This window comes from Myzus persicae, unplaced genomic scaffold, assembly GCF_001856785.1.
Source record: "Myzus persicae strain clone G006 unplaced genomic scaffold, MPER_G0061.0, whole genome shotgun sequence".
Classification (NCBI taxonomy): Eukaryota; Metazoa; Arthropoda; class Insecta; order Hemiptera; family Aphididae; genus Myzus; species Myzus persicae.
Genome location: NW_019101257.1, coordinates 186,763 through 207,248, shown reverse-complemented (window position 1 = coordinate 207,248; position 20,486 = coordinate 186,763). Strand labels below are relative to the sequence as shown.

Sequence of the window (20,486 nt, the reverse complement as noted above, 5' to 3'; positions counted from 1 at the left end):
TATAGGCATTCGCACAGGCTCAGTGATAATGCTTTGACTATAAATTAGACTTTGAAAGAAGAGTTTTTATAAGGAACTTGCCAAACACTGCTGAATAAACCTGAATGTAATTCATATACCTAATAGGTAAACCTCTATTTTTACATCTTTGGTTTTGTTATTTGTGTTTAAACTCGAAGATCTAAACTTCACGTTCAAGTTATAAGTAGGTCATTACGTAACAATTTTGTAATTTAGGTAGTTTTACTAGCCATCATGCCATGGTCACCCAATAGTTGGACAGACACGGTTAATGCTGCTAGTGTGACATCTGCCTAAGTCTCAACTTGGAAATCAAAGAAACAGTGGATTTTTAATTTTGAGGAAATTCCATTGTAACCTGTAGATTGTAGGTATCTATATTCTATAATTTGCTATTTCCAAACAATTGTGGAATAGTTTGTATAGTTAAATTTTGACATGAAAAAACAGCTGAAATAGGTAAAGGTATACAAGAACATATATTTAACCGTATAGGTATTATCAGGGGCGTCCCCAGGAGGGCCTTGGGATCCTGGCCATCTCAATTGTATTTTAAAATATGGCATTTGATGTCTGGAATCCCAGATGTATATTATAGGTACTCTGTACAACAAGCGTAAACTCTAAGGCTTAATTTTACAAACATTCGTCACCCGACAGCTAAAACTGGAAAACACTATTTGAGAGGACCCATGACCCACAAATCATACAACCTAGCAAAAACTGTTTGGCGAGAAATAGAACCACTCGGGCTGTAGTCAAGACTCCAGATTGATATAAAGTAGGTAAAATTGAAAACATTATCTGTGAAATATCTTTCTTTTTTTTTTTTTATATCACTTGTAATGATTTATACGAAAAAATTTCGTATTGTTTCAAAATCCACTATTTTTGTGTTTTTCAAACTCGAATAACTTTTTTTTAGTTCTGATAACAAAACTATATTTTACAGCCAATTAGTCAAAAAGTGGCTAGGCTCAAGACGGTGCCTACCAGTTTAAATACTCCCGACTGTCTTGTATAGGTTTTAGAAATAAAAACAAATATATGTGAAACTCAGCAGTATAATATAATGATTGTAATAAACAATAATAAAATACTAAATAATATTACGTAACAATATTAAATTTAAATTATACGTTCTTAACAGTTATGAAGTATTGAGTTTCATCAAAAATGATTAATAATGTTGAACAATCATGAATAGCAAAAAAAGTGTCGTTTGTACCACTGGTACAATCCAATGGTACCTATTAGAGTATTGAACATATTATTTTACCCTAAAATCAAGTATAATAAATAGATATATACGAGAATTCATAAAATAAAGTCGACCGTTTCAATATGTTCACTAAAATAATAATTGTTTATACCTACCTACCCACCTATCATAGTGCACTTTATAGGAACTATATGAGAAACAATATAGTTTTGCAATAAATGTATAACAGACAAATCGGTAATTAATCTATTTAGACAAAGGAATGGCATGATGCAATGTGCGTGCTTCGTGTTTCAATAAAGTAGCGTCGGGCGATGGGTCTTGGGCGATTTTTGACAACGACTTATCCAACACTTGTCTCAGCGCCAACGCTTCGCGGTTGGTTTTCGCCGTTTTGTTAATATACGCCTGACGTCTCTTGCTCTCCTCCGTCAACTGATCCCTCAACATCGCGACCTGAAAAACAACAACACAATATTTAGTCAACCGGTGGGTAGTTAAATGTTCGTCTCGCGAGTTATAAAACTATTTTACTTGATTCTCTAGTCTGTGTATTTGTTGTCTATGCGATTGCTCGCGTGCTTCTAACATGCGTTCGGCTTGCAACTGCCCCGCACGATAACGTTCTAAATCGGTATGTTTTACAGGTATATTTGAGCTGACGAAAAGAAAGATTTTTTTTTAAAAACAATTTCAGATTATATTATGTAACCACAATATGTTTACCTGTAATCAGATGAAGACATTTTAAGATTTTTTAATTCAACTTCTTTTTCGTACAACTTCCTTTCTAAATCGTCACATCTACTTCTTAAATCTCTATTTTCTTCTGTAAAGCGTCCACCGTGACTAAATTTTCCTTCATAATCAACTCTTTCAAAACTTTTACTCCGTGATAGAGCTTTCTTCTCCAAACTTCGTTTTTCTGATTCTAGCATACGAACCTATGCAATAATTTAAGTTTTCAATTAAGTACTCATCATATAACTTGTTATTATTCACTGTACCTTATCGTTAAGTGATTGTAACTTAAATCTAAGATCTGAGCTATCGTCATAGAGATCTTTGTTGGATTGTCTTGGCAGTGATTTATTTCCCAAAGCTCTCAATTGAGCTTCTAAATTAGATTTTTGTACTTCTTTGTTTTCTAAATCCATCTGTAGTCTAATGATAGAATCATTCACTGACTGTTGGTCACGGCGACAATCAGCTAAATTGTGTTGTGCTACATCCAAACGTTCAATAGCAATTTTTTTTTCATTTTCACAATTTTGTAATGCTCTTTGCAACTAAAAAAGTATAAGACTAAATTAATATTCCATGTAATGTGTAACATTTAATATCATATTCATAAATTAATACAATTTGTATAAAAAAATTCTATTTATAATTAAAACAACGAGTAAATTCAGGAACTGAGTAATGCTCGATCATTTATAACATTTTTTTTTTGTTTTTGATTTAAGCTTTGGCAACTGAGGCCATTAGCTGTAGGTTGTGTGGTACTGTAGGGTTTGGGACTGTAGGGGGGGACACGTGTGTGTTTTTTGTTTTGGCAGAATTTCTATTGGGCACCCGTAGGTTTCTGCCATGCCCGGTTGGGGGATGGCGGCACTTGTTCTCCGGTCACCGCGACTTGTCCGGAGAAAAATGCCGCCCGGTGGCCGAGGATCGAACCGCGACCGGCTGCGTCGCAGCTGATGCGTCAGACCACTCGGTCACCTCGTCCCCCTATTTATAACATTATATGAAATAATATGACATTACTTGTTTATATTTGTCACTATGCGAAGCAGAACTCATAGAAGCATCATGCAAAGATCTCTGGAGAGCTTGAATTTGAGCCTTTAAATCACATTCATTAGCAGTAGCATGTGCTAATGAAGCATTCAAACGCTCAATAGTAGCAGTTAATGAAACACATCTTTCCTCGAGTGCAGCAGAAGCTTTAGAATGACTCTCACGTTTTTCTTCAAGTTTCTAAAAATAAAACATACAATATGCAACATGAAAATATAACATACTGTTTTTCTAATATTATTACTTGTATATGACTATCCTTTTCTTGCAACATCATTTGTAGCCGCTGCAAATCTCCATCAAGGCCAATTCTAAGTATTTCCAATTTTGTAGCTTTTGATTCAGTTTGAGTCAACTCATCTTGTAAATGTCTTTTTTCTGCTTCAAGTTGATTCATATGAAGTTTTAGCTTTTCTAAACGTTCTTTTAATTGCATTTTTTCGTTTTTGTCAGCATGCATGAGAGTTTCTTGGCTTGTTAAAATATCTTTATTTTTCTTAATTTCTTCTGATTTTTCTTTAATTTCTGCTGCCTATAAAGTATTTCAATCAGCATAAAATGTAAATCAATAATAATAAATATATATAAATATATATATGTACTTGAGATAAGAGTATAGATTGTTTTTGTCCGAGCTTTGATTCTAACTCGACTTTTTCGTCTTGAAGTTTCCTTAATAAATGAATGGTTGAATTCAATTTACTATCAGTTTTTTTATGAATATCTCCTATTTCTTCAAGTTGCCTATTCATATTTGATATTTGAGATTTGTAGTCATCTTTTTCTCTTTCTACTTGAGCTACTTGTTGCATCAAATTTCTTACACCTTTTTTAACTACTTCGGGATCCACTATTTTCCCATCCATACGAATTGGCTCAGAACCTTGTTCCATAACTAAAATTACAAAATATTTCATTAAATTTGTTATTTAAAAATATTAAAAATAGATATAAAAGCATACCCAAATACATGGTAACAAAAAGAACTGGCTAATGCAATATTGAAATAACTTTTGTAATAATCAATATTTAAATTTTTTCTTTATATATAGTGTTTAATTTATAAACACTTGTGCTATATTTATTATAGTATACATTTTTCCTATTAATTTCTTGAAACTGATAATAAAAGTTTTAATATTTGATTCAAATTTTTTTGGAAAATTTCAAAATAGCCAATTGGTAAATCTGATGATAAGAACAATTTTTATGGTAAAATATTTATCGAAGTTAATAAGTTTAATTTTTAGAATATTTTTAAATGTTAAAATTTGTTTAGTGTAAATTAATTTAAAACGTAATAACTTTTTTCAAAATATTATTTTTGGGAATTTCCTGACATGAGTACATTTTTCAAATTATTTATCATCCATATAATTTTTACAATTTTTGTTATATGTTTAACTAGAATCAATTTTATTTTATCTGATCTTCTTGTATATTCCTGTATATTAAAATAAATTGAATTTTAAAATGTTTGCTACAAATTAACATGTATATTATATATGTAATTTAAATGATCTGTAGGTGATGAATCTAAATAATGAATTAATGAAAATTATTATTACTTCTACTTGGACTCCATTTCCTTATTCTGACGGATCCATCTGCTTGCATGCCTGTAACTCGTTTTAGAGTTGACCAAATAGTGTTTAAACGATTTTCTACATCACGTTTAGTCCTTTCCAAATCTCCAAGTTGAGTATCTGCTGAGCGAAGCCGACCCTCTGATGCACTCAATTTACATTTAAGTTCTTGGATTTGAACAGTTTGATCAGCCAAACAGACTTCTAGATTATGTTTTTGATCTTCAAGTTTTCGTTCATGACCTATTCCATCATCCAGTCGATCAAGTAGTTCTTGTTCACGAGTTTTCCAACGTAATTCATCTTCATCAACACGATGACGTAATCGCATCACTTCTTGTTCATAACCCTCCAATATTCCTTCTAATTCATTTACCTATAATAGAATATACATATATAATTATAGTCTAGTCAATCACCCATAAACAATATTTATAGTTATCTATAGTTTACAAATTATATTACCTTTCTTCTGAGTTGTTGAACAAGCTCACATGCCCTTTCTTTTTCTTCAGTTTCAGCGTCCAACTTTGTCTGTAGTTGTTTCTGTTCATTCCTACGAGATTCTCCTGTTACAGCGGCTCGTTGAAGATCTTCTTGAAGAGCTTTACTTGTCTTTTCAGTTTCTTCAAGTCTTCTGCATGCTTCTTTGCATTCAGCATTTAAACGAGCACGTTCTGCTTCAACTTGATTACATTTATCTTCTATTGCAGCAATCTTTTGCAAGGCATCTTCTAAATGTCTCCCTTGTTCGCGTTTATCTGTTTCAGATTTTTTAATAAGTTCCCGTAATTCCCTATTTGAATTTTGATATTTTTCTTTTTCAATAGTAGTTTCATTCAAATTTCGCCTAGTCTCCATCAAATCTTTTCGAGTATGATCAGCTATTGAATCAGCTATAAAGAAAAAAAATCAGGTTAAAAATTAAAAATGCAAATGAAATTTATTAATACTTACATTCTTTTAACTTTCTACTAATATCATTTAAATGTGCCTGGAAATTGTCGAGTTTGTCTTCTGCCATACACAGTTGAGATTTGATTTCCATACATTCTTGGGCGTGTCTATCTCGTTCCGTTTGAATTTCTTCTATTTGACCAATTAACTGACATTTTTCACTTTCGGATTGCATACGGAATTCATTTAATTCATTTTTGATCTTTGATAATTGTTCACGTAATGAGGTCACTGAACCTTTTTCATTCTCTAATTTTCCACGTGTTTCTCGTAGTGAACGTTCGTAGCTCTCTTTTTCACCTTCTAATTCTTTTTTGACACTTTCTAATTTGCTAACAATAGCTTTTTGATCTCGATGAACTAAAATGAAATGCTTAAATTACTAAATGTTCAATTACTAGTGTAATTTTTTTTTCTTAAACATAAATAATTTACCTAATAATAAAGTTTGTTGTTTGTCGTTTTCAGCCCTCAAAAGCGCTTCATCATGTTGCTGTGTTAATGTGTCAATATTTTTTTGCAACATATCTAATTTTTGTTTTAGTTTTTCTATTTCACAGTTTTTGCTTTTACTCAATCGATTTAAATCTTCTTGAATTTTTCTTTCATAGTTAACTTTGAGAGTTTCCTAAATAATCAATAATAAATAAATTATGCTATAACAATAATTTATAATTTAAGAAAAAAATATATTTCAAATGTCAATTACTTTTTCGCTAGATAATTTTTGAATATTTTCCTCGGCCTGTTTCTTCAGTGTTTCAATAGTTTGCTGGAATTCTATTTCCAGAGCCCTAGATTGACTTAGAAGTTCAGACTTAGTGTGATTAGCTGCTTGCTCACAATTTTCTAGATCTTTACACAAACGATATATTTCACCTTTCATTGATTCCTAAGTAAAAAAAAAAAAGTAAATAAATGTTTAAATACAAGCTATTTTAATGTTATACTTGTTTTATTAGTAATTCTTGTTTTTCTCTTTCCGTTTGTTTACATCGATTTTCTGATACTTCCAAATTATGTTGCACATCATATAATATTGATTCGAGATTTTCTTTCTCTCCGCAAAGAGAAGATAACTGTCGTTCCAAATTATCCAATTGCTTAACACAACTATCAAGAGCAATCTGAAGAATAATGTTAGTTAAGTTTTTTCTTTTTAATAGAACAAATTTTATGATATAACTTTACCTGTTTTTCTTCACTTTCTTTTACAATACTTTGAAGTTGACTATTTAATCTAGAGTTGGATTCTATTGTATGGTCAATTTTTTGATTTAATCGCATTAACTCTTCATTAAGAGATTGTTTCTTATGTTTTTCATTTACTAATTGATCTTCCAAATGAGATCTATCTTTCAATAATTCTTCTAATTCAATCTCCAACTAAATATATAATTATTGATACATTTAATACTTATAGCTCATATATTGATATTTTAACAATGTATTATTATTATTGTTATTATGGAAGTTAAAATAAAATAAATTAACAGTCAAATTACAATAAACAATTTGAGTAATTTAAAATGCCAAGATATTATTTTGCAACCATAGTATAGACATCATACTAAAAAACTGGACCCGTGAATTGAAATTAGATCTGAGATGGATGGCGTTCTTAAATTTATGGGTGGCTGAGGCACACACGCAATACTACTTATACATATACATACACCATCATGTTCTGGTTATGATAATCACTTAAGGAAGATCTTAATCTGTGCACCCAACATGTAATGTTAGTAATATAGGCATGGTCTATGATTGTAACGGTAAAAAGTAAAATATATTACAAATTAATATTTCATTCACACACGGAATTGAATTTCAATCAAGACATAATAATATAGAAGATAGTTCTTCACTGTCAAATATTCTGATTTGATTTAAAATTTAAAATTTAAATATTTTTGGCTGATAAAAATATTTTTATTTAATTTATATTCATTATTTAATTACCTTTTCTTTTTCCAACAATACTGATTTCCATTTTTCAGTTGCATTTGACCTTTCACTTTCTAATTCTTGCTTATCTTGTTCCATTTGAAGTAGTTCTTTTCTGAGGGCAACTAAATCACTAGATAAATCATCTACTTGAACTTGTAAATTTTTTTTGTCTTCAACTAATTTCTCATGTTCTTTTTGCAAATTTTTTTTCTCTGTGTTCCCGTCCAGAATAAGTGACTCTGCCTTAGCTAATGATTCATGGCAATCAGTTCTGTCTGATGCAATTTTTTCTAACTCAGATTCAAGATCACCTAAGACAATTGTATAATATTAAATGTAATAGTATGCTTGAAAATTAAATAAAAAATAATTTAACAAAGTTAATCTTAACATATTTTACAATATACATTTAAACTACATTGTTCAGGTCTAGTTATAACACAACTATGAGTGATGATTTATAGAAAAATACTGAATTCTATCGTTTATACTTTACGCAAGTTAATGATACGGATCTTGATTACAAATATTGTTATTTTATTGGTTTATGCCTATTACATTAAAAAATATTCTAAAATATTTAAGAAGTCAACTAAACATTAAACGACCAGTCACCTTGACTCGACAATTAAATTTTGATAAGTTGTTAAATTTATCTTACTATTGTGTGACCTGACATAAGTGTTTCAGTTTATAATCAGTGGCATATTTACAAGGGGGTCCAGGGATACTGAACCCCTTCCCCCTCCAGAACCCCCAAAAAAGAATAGGTAACTACAAATATTTTAATTTTAATTTTAAATTATATACTATAATATAATGTGGATGATGTTCATACAGAGACGTTAGGTATAACAATAAATAAAAAACGTTTTTCTAATATCAAATACATATAAAATGTTAGTATTCAAAACATTTTGGACCCTCTCCCAGAAAGAAAAAAGTTGAAAAAAGTTGAAAAAAGTTAAGAAGAAATAAGCCACTGTTTATACCTAATTAGAAGTTTAATATTATTATAGTTATATACCTAATTGAAAATCAAAAAATACTATTGATATTATTTTATGATACTTGGAATCATCAAAAATATTATTCATTGTATAAGAATATATTTTAAATAATAACCTTTATTTTTTTCCATTTTAGCTTGCAAGATTTCAAGTTCCAGACATCGTTGTTCTAAAAGTTCTTTATCCAAATAAACTTGATTTAATTCTTCTTTAATACTGATCAATTCTTCTTTTAAACAACTACACCTGTCTTGTACATCATTTTCCGACAACATTCTTATGTCAATTTCTTTTAGTAATCGATCTATTTCACCTTGTTGGAACATTTTTTCGTCTTCCAGGGTATCATTTAATTTTTGTAATTTACTATTAGCCTTTTGTATTTTATCATAATCAGAATTCATATTTTCTACCTAAAGTTGAAAAAATTATTATTATTTAACTTCTTATTTTAGGTATGAGTTATTATTTATAAAAAAAAAAACTTAAATGTATTAATATTTTTTTTAGAAAAATGTATTACCACAGCGCTGACGTGCATTCTGTTTTGTTGTAATGCTTGAGCCTCATTTCGTAGTCTTTCGAGTGTTTCTGCAAGAGAATCGCGTTCATGGCCTAATTGATTATTAACATTTCGACAGTCATCTAGTTCTTTACTCAGTTCTTCAATTTTTACTTGTAACTCTTTTTCTAACATTTCTAATTGTTCACAATGTTTTTTTGTTTCTGACATTTTATCAACACAAGATGATAATTGAACTTGAAGTTCATGAATGTTTGATTGATATCTATAAACAACAGACTGAACGGCTGACAAAGTACTATCGACAAAGTTACTAGTTGCGGATACTGGTTTTAATTTTGTGTCAGACTTTATAATTCCAGTGCTAAGATGAACATGTGGTGGAGCCAAAGGTCTAATTAGATCACCAAGAATTTCTTTGTCATGCTGTAACACTTTAACTATTTCCTGCATCCCGGACATCAATACATCAACATCAATACGTAAATTATCTGCTTCTTTTTCATTTTTATTAGAATCCATACATTTTTCTTCCTATAATATGACATTTATTTTAATAAACTAGTTAATTAATTTTAAATAATAATACTAACAAATTCAGAAAGATTGGCTTTGAGATCTTCTAAATGCATTTCTTTTTGTCGCAACTGTGAGCATACAGTATCATAATCATTTTGGAGTTTTTCTACTTTATTCTGTAATGTTGTATTTTCTTTCAACAGATTTTCATATTGTTTTTCCTAAAATTTGATAGACATAAGAATTGTGTATAGTTTATAATATTTTTTTTATAGGTACTGTACTTCAGAATACGTTGATCGTTTAACAGCATTCACTAAGCCACTGCAGGTAGTAACCATGTCATTTGATGCTAATGAAAGTTCACCTCGAAGTTTATTAAGATCTTGTTGAGTTGATGATTTCATATCAGTGAACATCCTTTATACTTGAGCTACATCTTGTCATAGACTCATCATTCGTCCGTGTTCCAATGAACAATACTCATTAAACATTTGTTCTTCTTCTTTCCATTCATCTTCTTTAGCATTCATTTCATCTCTCATTTTTTCCCAATCGCTAGTTAACTTTTGCAAATCTGTAGACAGTGTTTCATTGCTTGTTTGAGCATCATCTAATTGTTCTCTGAGTGTCGAGTTTAGTTCCATGACTTTTTCAGCTCTACAATATTGAAAAGAATAATATAGTCACTGTCAATTAAAAAAAAAGAAAAATATTTTTACTTGGCTCGTTCTTGTTCTAAAGCACGTATTGCATAATCTAAGTCCATTGACTGATAATCTCTGACTGAATCACGATAACTCCTAACATTATCAATTGCTGGAATACTAGTTCTCATCTGCCTTTCCAACTCGGAACACCGCTCTCTATACTGCATTACCTGAAAAACAAAAATCATACATTTAAAATACCAATGGAACTAATGCAGTAAAATCAAAAATACCAACCTTTGCCTGAAGTCTGCTAACAAGAACTGCCTGTCTCTGTTGAGCCAATTTATATGTATCCAATCGTCTATCATACCGAGCAGCTTCTTCCCGCAGGCGCTCGTGCAAAGCCTGGTTCTCCCGAGCTAAATCCATTGGTTGTTCAGTTTTTTGTGAACGATTAGTTGGTAATCTTAAACTTGTTCGACCTCCATCCAACCGGACTATACCTTCAGTTCCCAATTTCGGAACATTTCTGGATTTACCTGGTGTAGCGGTTTCTTTCTTGGAGAACTAGTTCGATATTTAAAAATAAAAATTGTGTATAAAAAAATATAGCTTCTACACATTTTGTTGCGCAATAGCATTGAAAAATACTAGGTACAGGTATAGGTATATCTACTAAAAATGTTTCACTTAAAAGTTTCACCGTCACCCTAAAAAAGTTTTGGAAATCTGATAAAAATAAAGTTTTTAATTGATTTATCACCAGGCGAACTTTTAAGGTAGGTAAGCCAATAAATCCAAAACACTTCCGCAAAAAGTAAACGTTGTGGAGAAGGGGCCTGCGTTGAGTTCTAATCGAATGGCCGTTGAATTCAAAAATCTATTTTTGGAAATAGTTAAACGACTTACCCTGGGCATTTTGGCCACGGCCCTGCGGAATTTCTCGATCGGCCTCAGGGACACCACCTCGACAACGAGTGTCTTTTGCGACTGTTGTTCAATTTTTGGGGATTCAGGTGCCAGTGCCATCTCCATGTTGGCGTCTTCGGGTAGGCAAAGGGGTAACCGTGATCTCGCCGACAGATACGGAGACAAATTGCTCTCGTCACGTGACACTTCTGATTCCATGACACACGACAGTAAAACCTAAAGGCGGAGTTACGGATCGCATGACTGATGCATATTTCGGCACGGTATTAAATCATAACGTTTTTCTGTCATTGATTGTTTTATTTTGGGGTGAAATATGATGGGTAATAAATGAGGGTGATTATGTGATCAGATAATTTCGGTATTTTTATTATTATGTTATACAGTGGCGTTTAAAACTAAACGTGATGGGTTAGCTCGTAAAATCATACTGGCACTGTTTATATATTTTTTACTCGGAGGAAAAATGTGGGTGAAATGGTTTCAGCCTTTCAGACATTATATTAATCACAAAAGTTTTGAAAGTTGACAGCAGGAAGCGATTATAAAGCATTGAGAAATTGCATAGCGCGTGCAACAATGAGAAAAAAAAAATTATTTGTGAAAACAAACCACTGCTGGTAAATGATAATGCGGTGTTAATAGTTAATATGCACTAGGTGCAGGGTAACTAAAATAGATGCATAGTTCAATGTGTTATTTTAAAGATTATTTTAATTACGAATACTTCAAAATATTTTACCTCGGTCGGTGATCATCCATATTGAAGCCAAAAATTACCTAAAACAAAAATAAATAACGCACAAGATTAAAAAAGGCAACTATAATAATATGATATAAATATCATAACCTCTCATAATATTACAATGCATAAAATAAAAGTATATACAGCATACTTGTTCTATATTATACGAAAATGAAAGGCTGAATCCGCAACTCGTTAAAATATAAGAATTTGTGTGATTGACATTTTTTAGTGACTTCTCCAACTCAACCACAGTTATTTTATCTATTCTTTAACCACCAAACTTAACTATAAAACATTTTGTTTCGCGTGTAAATAGTTGCCAAATATAACTCGTATGATTTTTAAAATTGTTTTATAAGTTAGTGTATTAATTTTTTTTCACAAATGATAAATAATAATTAAATACGCGTATATCGGGTCTTCCTTTTAACGTAAGACACTTATTATAATACAAATTGCTGGTGTATTTGTAAAGTCGTTAAAAATAATATTTTTTTCTATTAATTGGCTACGAGACCTTAATCATATTTTAAATGTTTACTTTTTAGTGACATCGTGCATTTTTATTCCTTATTCCAAAGCAGAATATTTGTTGGAGTACATCAATTTAAAAAAACGAGTAGCTTATACGTTTATTAGGAGTTTATTTGATCATAGTGATACAGGTGTTAGAATCCAATAGTCATTATTCATCTATACTTTAAATACTTATAAGAAATATAAGTGATAATTAATAAATTAACTGTCCAAAATTTTAACTAGTATCGATCGAAATACTCTGAATAATATTTTTGTTCGCAATATTAAATTGAAAATGAATGTTATCATTCAAAAGAGTAAAAAAACTTTAAAAAATGATAGTGGTAAAAATTTAATTTTTTTCGAAAAATGTTGTTTGGTTACGTATTATAATGATAAAAATTCAAAAGCTTTGGTATTTTCTGAAATAATAAGTATCTTACGTTAAATGGATCACCATTTATACCTGTAAAGTAGGTATATATAGTAAATAGTTATTGTACAATATGTATTCATTTTTAATGTATTTAAAATTATTTTGTTTAATGTTTATTATGTATTTGTTTCGTTTAATTTATAAATACCTCTCGATATTTGGTATCCAGTACTCAAATTGGGGGAGGAGTGTGAAGAGAGGAAGGAGCGCCTCTACTATTTTTATTTCTTTTTGAATACCCTAATTATATTTTTTACTTGGACAGAGGAACGGTAAAAACTAATACCCTAAAACATTTTTATTAAAATGTGGAGTGGATTTAAATTGCTGTCAATAAAAATGAAACAATGAACTTAATGAATTTTACATTTTCTAAGTAATATCAAAAATATTTTTCTATCTTTTCTATGGTTTAGTTTTGTTTTGTATCTAGTTTAGTAGTGCACAGATATGTACATTTAACTATTATATTAATATATTATCAAATATCTGAAGACTAGTGTTGACAATTGACATAGATATGCGACCGAACCACAAACTAAAGTATTCTTTTTGATAAATATAATTTTTCATATAATTTCCTACTGAAACATGTAGCCATGTAGGTATTATTGCTATCAAACTAGGAATAACAATAATATTTAAACATGACTTTTTCAAATGACCGAATGTATGAAATATAGTTGGGAAACATTTCGAAAAATAAGGTGAATATAAAATATAAATCCTTATTCACTTATGTGTTACAAATTTAATATATATTATATTTGGAATATAATAAAGCTAAAATGTTATAACTAATCTGAAATTTAGTATTCAAAATATTGGACTGCTAGAAGAGAATCGAAACCCCCTCCCCGGGTGTCGGGGTGTGCGTTACATAATTGTGCTCTTGAAACGTAATTTTTAAATTGTTGGATTGGGCTCCTCTACTTAATAATTCCCGATTCGAGCACTGGTGGTACCTAATAAGTTTTTTTAAAAATTATGAATACTATGGTATAATTGATTCGTGATTGTATAACATAGATAACATATACAATATTATACTATAACTCCGTAACTCCATTACAAGCTTTACACTAATATACATTTATATAACTATATAAGATAGCCGATGGGTAAATCATGAGCACCCAAGTATTTTGTAATTTTGATAAATTGATGAACCTTATTTAATTTTTAAAAGAACAAAAAAACTATAAGTATTTAAAAGTTCAAAAAAAACAAACGATGTGATTCATTGTTTACCCCGTAACTGAACAGAGAATTCTACATACCATTCACCATTATTTTAATACAATTTGAAATTGGATGATTTGTAGAATGGTTTAAATACATAGGTAGTATTTAGCTAAGCAAAAATTAATTTTATAAATAGTTTAAGTGAGTATTTTAATGACTAACTTTCAACTTAATTGCTAAAATTAATGGCATTTTTTCTTTAATGTTGAAAAGTATTATTAAAAAACTTGTTTGTTCATTTTTGTCATAAGTAACGGTAATATCATTGTTCAATTATAATGGGTAAATAGACCAACTTCACCCAGCCTTGATTTTGAATACAGATATATACTAATACGAGAGTCTAGAGTACCTATTAAATTATTTTTTTTAATCTATTTTTAACCTCACGAGAAGATAATGGGCACCACTGAACAAGCTCAAGTAATATGTACCTATTATGTTTTTAAAAAACTATTAATTTTGAATCTCTCTTAGACTAATGGTTATATGCAATGTTATCAAACTATGTGTTAAATAGTTTTCATTTTTTTATTGTCTATTAATAGTTTATCTATTTAGCTATTACTTCCATATCCCCGGTGTTAGTACTCCTAATTTTATCGATAAAAATACCTATTAAAACGAAAAAACAACAATAATTAGGCGAGTTAAAGTTCAAACCACAATAATGTTATATTCTCCAACAATTAATTTGTAATTGTAATATTTCTTAACATTCGTACCTATTGTTTTTAGTGTTTTCATATTATTGTGTTTCTAAGCATAACATCGGGGTGTACAAGACAGACATCACGTTTGAACAAAACAATTAAACACGGCCGTAGCGAATGCTACCGATGCAAGTCTTTCTATATAGAACGTACTTGACCTCTAGCGTCAGTATGTATAGTAATAATAGTATACACGACGATACACCTTTGAAACACAAGCAACACAGCAGACTATGTATTCGTTACGATAAAAAGTTTGTGAATGAGGAAGAGACGACGGAAATTCTCTTCTATATAGGTGTGTATATATATATTACAGTTCAACGTGTATAACATGTACGATTTATTTGTATACAACAGCATACTATACTATATAATCAATATGTACATATTATCAAACGAAGGCTTGTTAAAACAAATCGTTCGTTTATATGATGTATTTGATGGTACGTGTAAAAATCATAATTAGATAAACCGTTATGATTATTATTATTATTATAATTTAAACACCATTTAATTATGTTAGGCGCTAAACAAATCAAAGGTTGAGAACGAGCGAACCGTACGGCAAAAAAAAAACCGATAAAACTTTGATAACGACGGTCTGAAGAACTTTGACCACTGAACGCCGAGAACCAAGTCTCTCGGTTCCGACAGTGATCGTTCGTTTGTTCACGATGCCGGACACGGTTCGCCAAGTGCCCATTTCCGACGACCGCTACCGGTGCAGCGGCGCAGGTATGGACAGCTACCCGTCCTCGCCGGCCGTCTCGCCGTCGCACAGCTTCAAACGTTCAAAGTCGACGTTTTACCTGCTGGACAGGCGCACGTCACCGCCGCCGGGCCGCCTTCTGCAGCCGCAGAACGTGACGGCCGGAACGATCCATGGGTGCGCGGCGTTCTTCTGGACGGTGGCCAACGCGCTGTTCGGTCTGCCATGGGTGAACGTGCTGCTGGTGCGCGTCCCGTCGCTGTGTCTGTGCCTGTGGGTGCAGTGCGCCTGGAAATGCACACGGGTGCCGCTGGTGGTGTCCAAGTATGTCTTGCGGCTGTGCGCCACGAGGCCAAGTAGGCTCAACAGGGGCCGATTCACCGTGCTGATAAACGGCGGCAGCACCGTGCAGACGTTGCACTTGGCGAGGAACTTTCACCAGTCAGGCGCCCGAGTGATCGTGTGCGAGATCGACGGGCGGGCAGAGCTGTGCTCGTTCTCGGTGGCAGCCAACGGCCACTACACCGTGCCCGGGCCGAACGACGACAATTGCGTGCAGTACGTGGACGCGCTGAGGGCGATCGTCGAGAGGGAACGGGTGGACATGTACGTGCCCACCGGCACCACCGTGTCGGCGTACTACGACGCGGTGGCCAAGCCGCACCTGGAGCTGCTTGGGTGCCGGTGCTGGACGCCCGGGCTAGACGGCGTCGCGGTGCTCAACGACCTGTCCGAGGTGTTCCGAGTGTGCGAGGCGGCCGGCCTGCCGGTGCCCAAGCACCTGCTCGTAAGCTCAAAAGACGACATCATCAAGCTGTACGACAACGTGTCGTTCCGGGCCGACCGGCACTTCATCGTCAATGTGGGCCAGTCCGGCTGCAAAGCGTCACACAGCCTGCAGCTGCCGGCCACCAGGAGGTCACTACGGCTACCCGGACCCGTGTCCGACGACTGCCCTTGGCTGCTTGTCCAGCACTGTCTCGGGTCGTACTACACAACGTGCACCACGGTGCAGGCCGGCCGGGTGGTTGGCAACGTGACCTGCACCGCGCACGACGGCCGAGCCACAGACAACAACGCGCTGATCGACGACTGGACCGCACGGTTCGTGTCCGCTGTCCCGGTGCCGTTCGACGGCTACCTGTCGTTCAGGGTGTGCGTGTCGCCGTCCCGGAAGGTCGTGCCGCTGGGCTGTCGCGTCGGCGTGCCCATCACGTACGCGTCGTACCGCAGCAATTTCGAACACGTCGTCATGCAGTGTTCCCCGCCGGCGCGCGGGCAACGCGCTTCCGTCGGTGTTGCGGGTGCAGTTGCAGCACACCCGAATGCGGCCGCCAACGGCGCATCACAGCAGTCCACCGAGCTCGTGGTCGAAACGACGGACCGGTATTACGCGACGGCGCTGCTCTACGAGACGGCCACCCGGATGATGACCGTCCAGTCGGTCAAGCGTCTCGTGCGCACGGTGGTCACGGAACGGGAAATGGTGTTCACGTATTGGGACCCACTGCCGTTTTTCGCCCACTACAGTCTACAGATGATTGTGGACCGCATAAACACCGCCCTGGACGATTCGGCGATACTGTCGTCGTCGGCCCAGAAAAACAGATACACCACGTTTTGATAAATACGGCGGCAGACACACGTGTACAAAACATTTAATTTATTTTTCGCTTTTGTAGGTAGCGGTCCAATGACGTGATTTGCCGAAAATTTTTTGGTCTGATATTATTACAATAATGCAGTTCGATCAGCAATACGCAGTGGCTCAACTAGGATGGGATTAGGAGGGTTTTGTCCCCCCCCCCCCCCCGAAAATATCCCTTATTGACTTAGATATAAGCTGCCTATGGGTTATTTTAAATTAATAGTTTTGTTAAGTGGGCTGCAGACAGAAGGTTTAATAATATATAACTATAATACAAGTATATAACGATCTTTAATATACTTGAGCTCGCTTAATAAATTCACTGCTAAAGTAGCCTCATTTGTCTAGTCAATTATCATCGTGTCTACAGTCTACAAAATATTATTATTATTATAGAATTCACAACGAAGCCAACCACATTTATATATACTTAATCCACTAAAAAAATAATAGGTAGATATAGTAGTACTATAATGACGAATTGTCTTATTAGTTATTGAGTTATTATACTCATTAATTAACCAGTTGATGTCTGTCATTCGATTCGCCTTACATATTATGATCTTTAAAATAATATGTTGCATAGTTTATAATTCAAGGAAACTACTTTATGAGAGGGTATTATTAGTTTTTGTAAATCACATACAATTGGACTGCTACTTGACATACCTACCTATTACTTAATTTCACAAATCTATCTATACAGTATACACAAGAATAAAAATATAATTTATATAGTTATATTAAAATGTGATACGCTATAAATATAACGGAGAAGAATATGTACATACACATTGAGATTTTTTTTATTTAAGATTATGAATATCAGCTTATTTCGTAGAATTGAAAACACGTAATACGCCGACCTATTTTTTTAATTTTTTTTTTTTTTTGTAATATACTCCAGTAGTTAGTTGCCAGGAACGAAAAACGTATTATTAGCATATTACCTATAAGGAACTGTGTTATGGGGTAAATCATGAATATATAGTATATACATATCTGGTGAGGTACCTGTGTAATATAACGTATAAAAAAGATTTGGTGCAAGGAAGTACCTGTTACGGAATAAATCCAGCTAAGCGAATTATACTACACGGTCGTTATGATGATATGGGTCATAGAAAACGAAATGCATAGTCACTTCAACACGTAACATAGTTTACAATAAATTCGGATCCCTTAAAATGTAAATAGGTGTACTGAACACGGGAATTTGGCAGAATAAAACAACCAAAAAATGATTTATCTTGGGTTCCAAAACACGAGACCAATTTTATTTATGTAATATGTATAGACGTATTATAGATAGGTAGTAGGTAATAAGTAATAAGTAACCGAGTAGGTAAAATAATATTAGATTGTATAAACCCAAGTAGGTACTATTATTACTTTACTTATTAATCATGTAATGATTTAGGAAAATAATAACTAATAATTCATTTTTTAAATCAAATTTTATATGGGCAATAACCAGCTAATTTCCTTTTGAATTCCCAACTGCTTGAAATCTCTTTTCAAATATATATTAGGTATTTCAGTTATTTCAAAAGTTATTTTACAACAAATGTTTAAGATTAATTTTGTGTATCGTGACACATGCATTTTTTAATGTAGGTACCCACTCAATTATGTAAACAAAAACAAATAACAATTGTCATAGTAACCAACTATTTTATTGATTTAAAAACTAATCAAAAATTTGCCGACAAGAATTCTTTTTCTCTAAGATAATATGAATATTATACACAATTACACAAACTATGTATTTCAATATAGTACATTTATCTTATCTTCCGTTTAAATAATATTATAAAGTATTTAAAAAAATTATGTTTCAATGTTGTATAAATACAGATATAAATGACTACATAATAATAATTATATTACATTTAATTTAGCTGTTAGATGGTAGTACTGCTGAGTGATTTTAAGATTACCCATTAATTAATTGTATTGTTATCATATACTTAGTTATTGAAATTAGTAATTACTTATGTACACAACGTACATAGAAATTATTATTGTAGACTAGATTTTTTATTATTGACATAGAAATTATTATTGTATCTAATATAAATAACAATAAATGATACTAATTATAATAATAAAAAAGTGTAATTTTATTTTTTTTAAAAATGAGAATCTGTTGGGTAATAAGAACTAGTTAATAACATTAATAACTAATTGAGCTTATAACTAACAAAGTTAAATAAATTATTTAAATTTGAAACACCATACTAAAATACATAAATGTAGATAAATGTGAGGAGTAGTCCGTTTGAAATGTAAATGTAATATTTAATCAAATAATTAAATTTATTATTAAAAAATAATTATAACAGTACCCTCTAATATAAGGTATAAATGGGTAAATTACAGTGCCGTAGCTTAAGCCCCCCCCCCCAAAAAAAAATATTAATTTAACTATACCCGTTTGTACCCCAGCAATAACAATAAAATATTGTAGCCCTCCCCCCACACCACCAAAAAGATCCTGGCTACAACATTAATAAATTAGTTAGTAAATTATATTTTACTTTCTTTTATTTAATATTAATGTAGTTCCGTACGACCTAGCCAATACTTAATAATTTTTCATTAACAGATAAACCAAGACTTGGATTTGTAAATAACTGTAGAGTAAAAATATATGATAAAATCTAAAAAAAATAAGTGTGAAGAAGGAATGAGAAAGTATTAAAAAGAAAAAAATAACAATCATGACAAAAAGTAGAAGGATCCAAAACTTTCACAACCAAAGTCAAAACAATAAAATTAATTAAATATCTAAAGGAAAATCTATAACTAGCAAATATTTATTAATATCAGTTAATTTAATTATAGTCAATACATGAAAATTATGAACAACTAAACAATATTACCAATGTGTTATTTTAAAAATGATCATTATTCGTTAATTAATAATAATAGAGAGGAAGGACAGCCAGGACAGATGTACCTTCCTATATTTATACCATAAACTAAAGTATAAAGCATTATTATATGTTGCGCAAAACTTTTGTGACCTGGTAAAATTATATTATATGATAAGTGATTTTCAAAATATAGCACACTTACTACTTTTAATGTTAATCCCATTTTCAGTTAGATATTCGTTGGAATCATATTAAAAAAAAAAACATGTGTCACGACAAAACCGAATCCTATTAGTTATTACTTATTATGTAAACAAACAATATTTGAGTTTCTGAAAATATATTTTTATCGTATTTGAAAAAATAAATAAACTATTGACTACCTACAACTCGTATTATTATTTATTATTCGTTA

General features: G+C 32.3%; 3 protein-coding genes across 3 annotated transcripts; 1 reads left to right on the top strand and 2 right to left on the bottom strand.

Moving 5' to 3' along the window:
* Positions 1-1,071: 1,071 nt before the first annotated feature.
* LOC111028406 (rootletin) lies at positions 1,072-10,038 on the bottom strand. Its single transcript, XM_022307034.1, has 19 exons — positions 9,873-10,038; positions 9,663-9,809; positions 9,070-9,603; positions 8,662-8,959; positions 7,549-7,847; positions 6,778-6,972; positions 6,537-6,713; positions 6,296-6,478; positions 6,022-6,214; positions 5,587-5,946; positions 5,095-5,525; positions 4,612-5,005; positions 3,646-3,938; positions 3,288-3,575; positions 3,011-3,223; positions 2,251-2,532; positions 1,970-2,187; positions 1,778-1,901; positions 1,072-1,699 (listed from the first exon to the last, which is right to left on the bottom strand). Exons 1-19 carry the CDS (start codon positions 10,005-10,007, stop codon positions 1,490-1,492), a joined length of 4,974 nt encoding a protein of 1,657 aa, XP_022162726.1. The 5' UTR covers positions 10,008-10,038; the 3' UTR covers positions 1,072-1,489.
* On the bottom strand, positions 9,872-20,394 carry LOC111028408 (rootletin-like). Its single transcript, XM_022307036.1, has 6 exons — positions 20,274-20,394; positions 11,914-11,951; positions 11,151-11,387; positions 10,536-10,808; positions 10,311-10,468; positions 9,872-10,248 (listed from the first exon to the last, which is right to left on the bottom strand). Exons 3-6 carry the CDS (start codon positions 11,367-11,369, stop codon positions 10,032-10,034), a joined length of 867 nt encoding a protein of 288 aa, XP_022162728.1. The 5' UTR covers positions 11,370-11,387; positions 11,914-11,951; positions 20,274-20,394; the 3' UTR covers positions 9,872-10,031.
* LOC111028407 lies at positions 14,361-18,336 on the top strand. Its single transcript, XM_022307035.1, has one exon. The coding sequence runs from the start codon at positions 15,510-15,512 to the stop codon at positions 17,166-17,168; it is 1,659 nt and encodes a 552-aa protein (XP_022162727.1). The 5' UTR covers positions 14,361-15,509; the 3' UTR covers positions 17,169-18,336.
* Positions 20,395-20,486: the final 92 nt, after the last annotated feature.

Excerpts from the sequence above, each read along its gene's own strand:
- LOC111028406 (XM_022307034.1), bottom strand. The coding sequence starts at position 10,007 with ATGTTCACTGATATGAAATCATCAACTCAACAAGATCTTAATAAACTT. Across the intron at positions 5,006-5,094 it reads TTCAACAACTCAGAAGAAAG|GTAAATGAATTAGAAGGAAT; the intron begins GTAATATAATTT and ends ATTCTATTATAG. Across the intron at positions 2,533-3,010 it reads ATAGTGACAAATATAAACAA|TTGCAAAGAGCATTACAAAA; the intron begins GTAATGTCATAT and ends ATACTTTTTTAG.
- LOC111028407 (XM_022307035.1), top strand. The coding sequence starts at position 15,510 with ATGCCGGACACGGTTCGCCAAGTGCCCATTTCCGACGACCGCTACCGG.
- LOC111028408 (XM_022307036.1), bottom strand. The coding sequence starts at position 11,369 with ATGGAATCAGAAGTGTCACGTGACGAGAGCAATTTGTCTCCGTATCTG. Across the intron at positions 10,809-11,150 it reads CCGTGGCCAAAATGCCCAGG|TTCTCCAAGAAAGAAACCGC; the intron begins GTAAGTCGTTTA and ends ATATCGAACTAG. Across the intron at positions 10,469-10,535 it reads TTAGCAGACTTCAGGCAAAG|GTAATGCAGTATAGAGAGCG; the intron begins GTTGGTATTTTT and ends TTTGTTTTTCAG.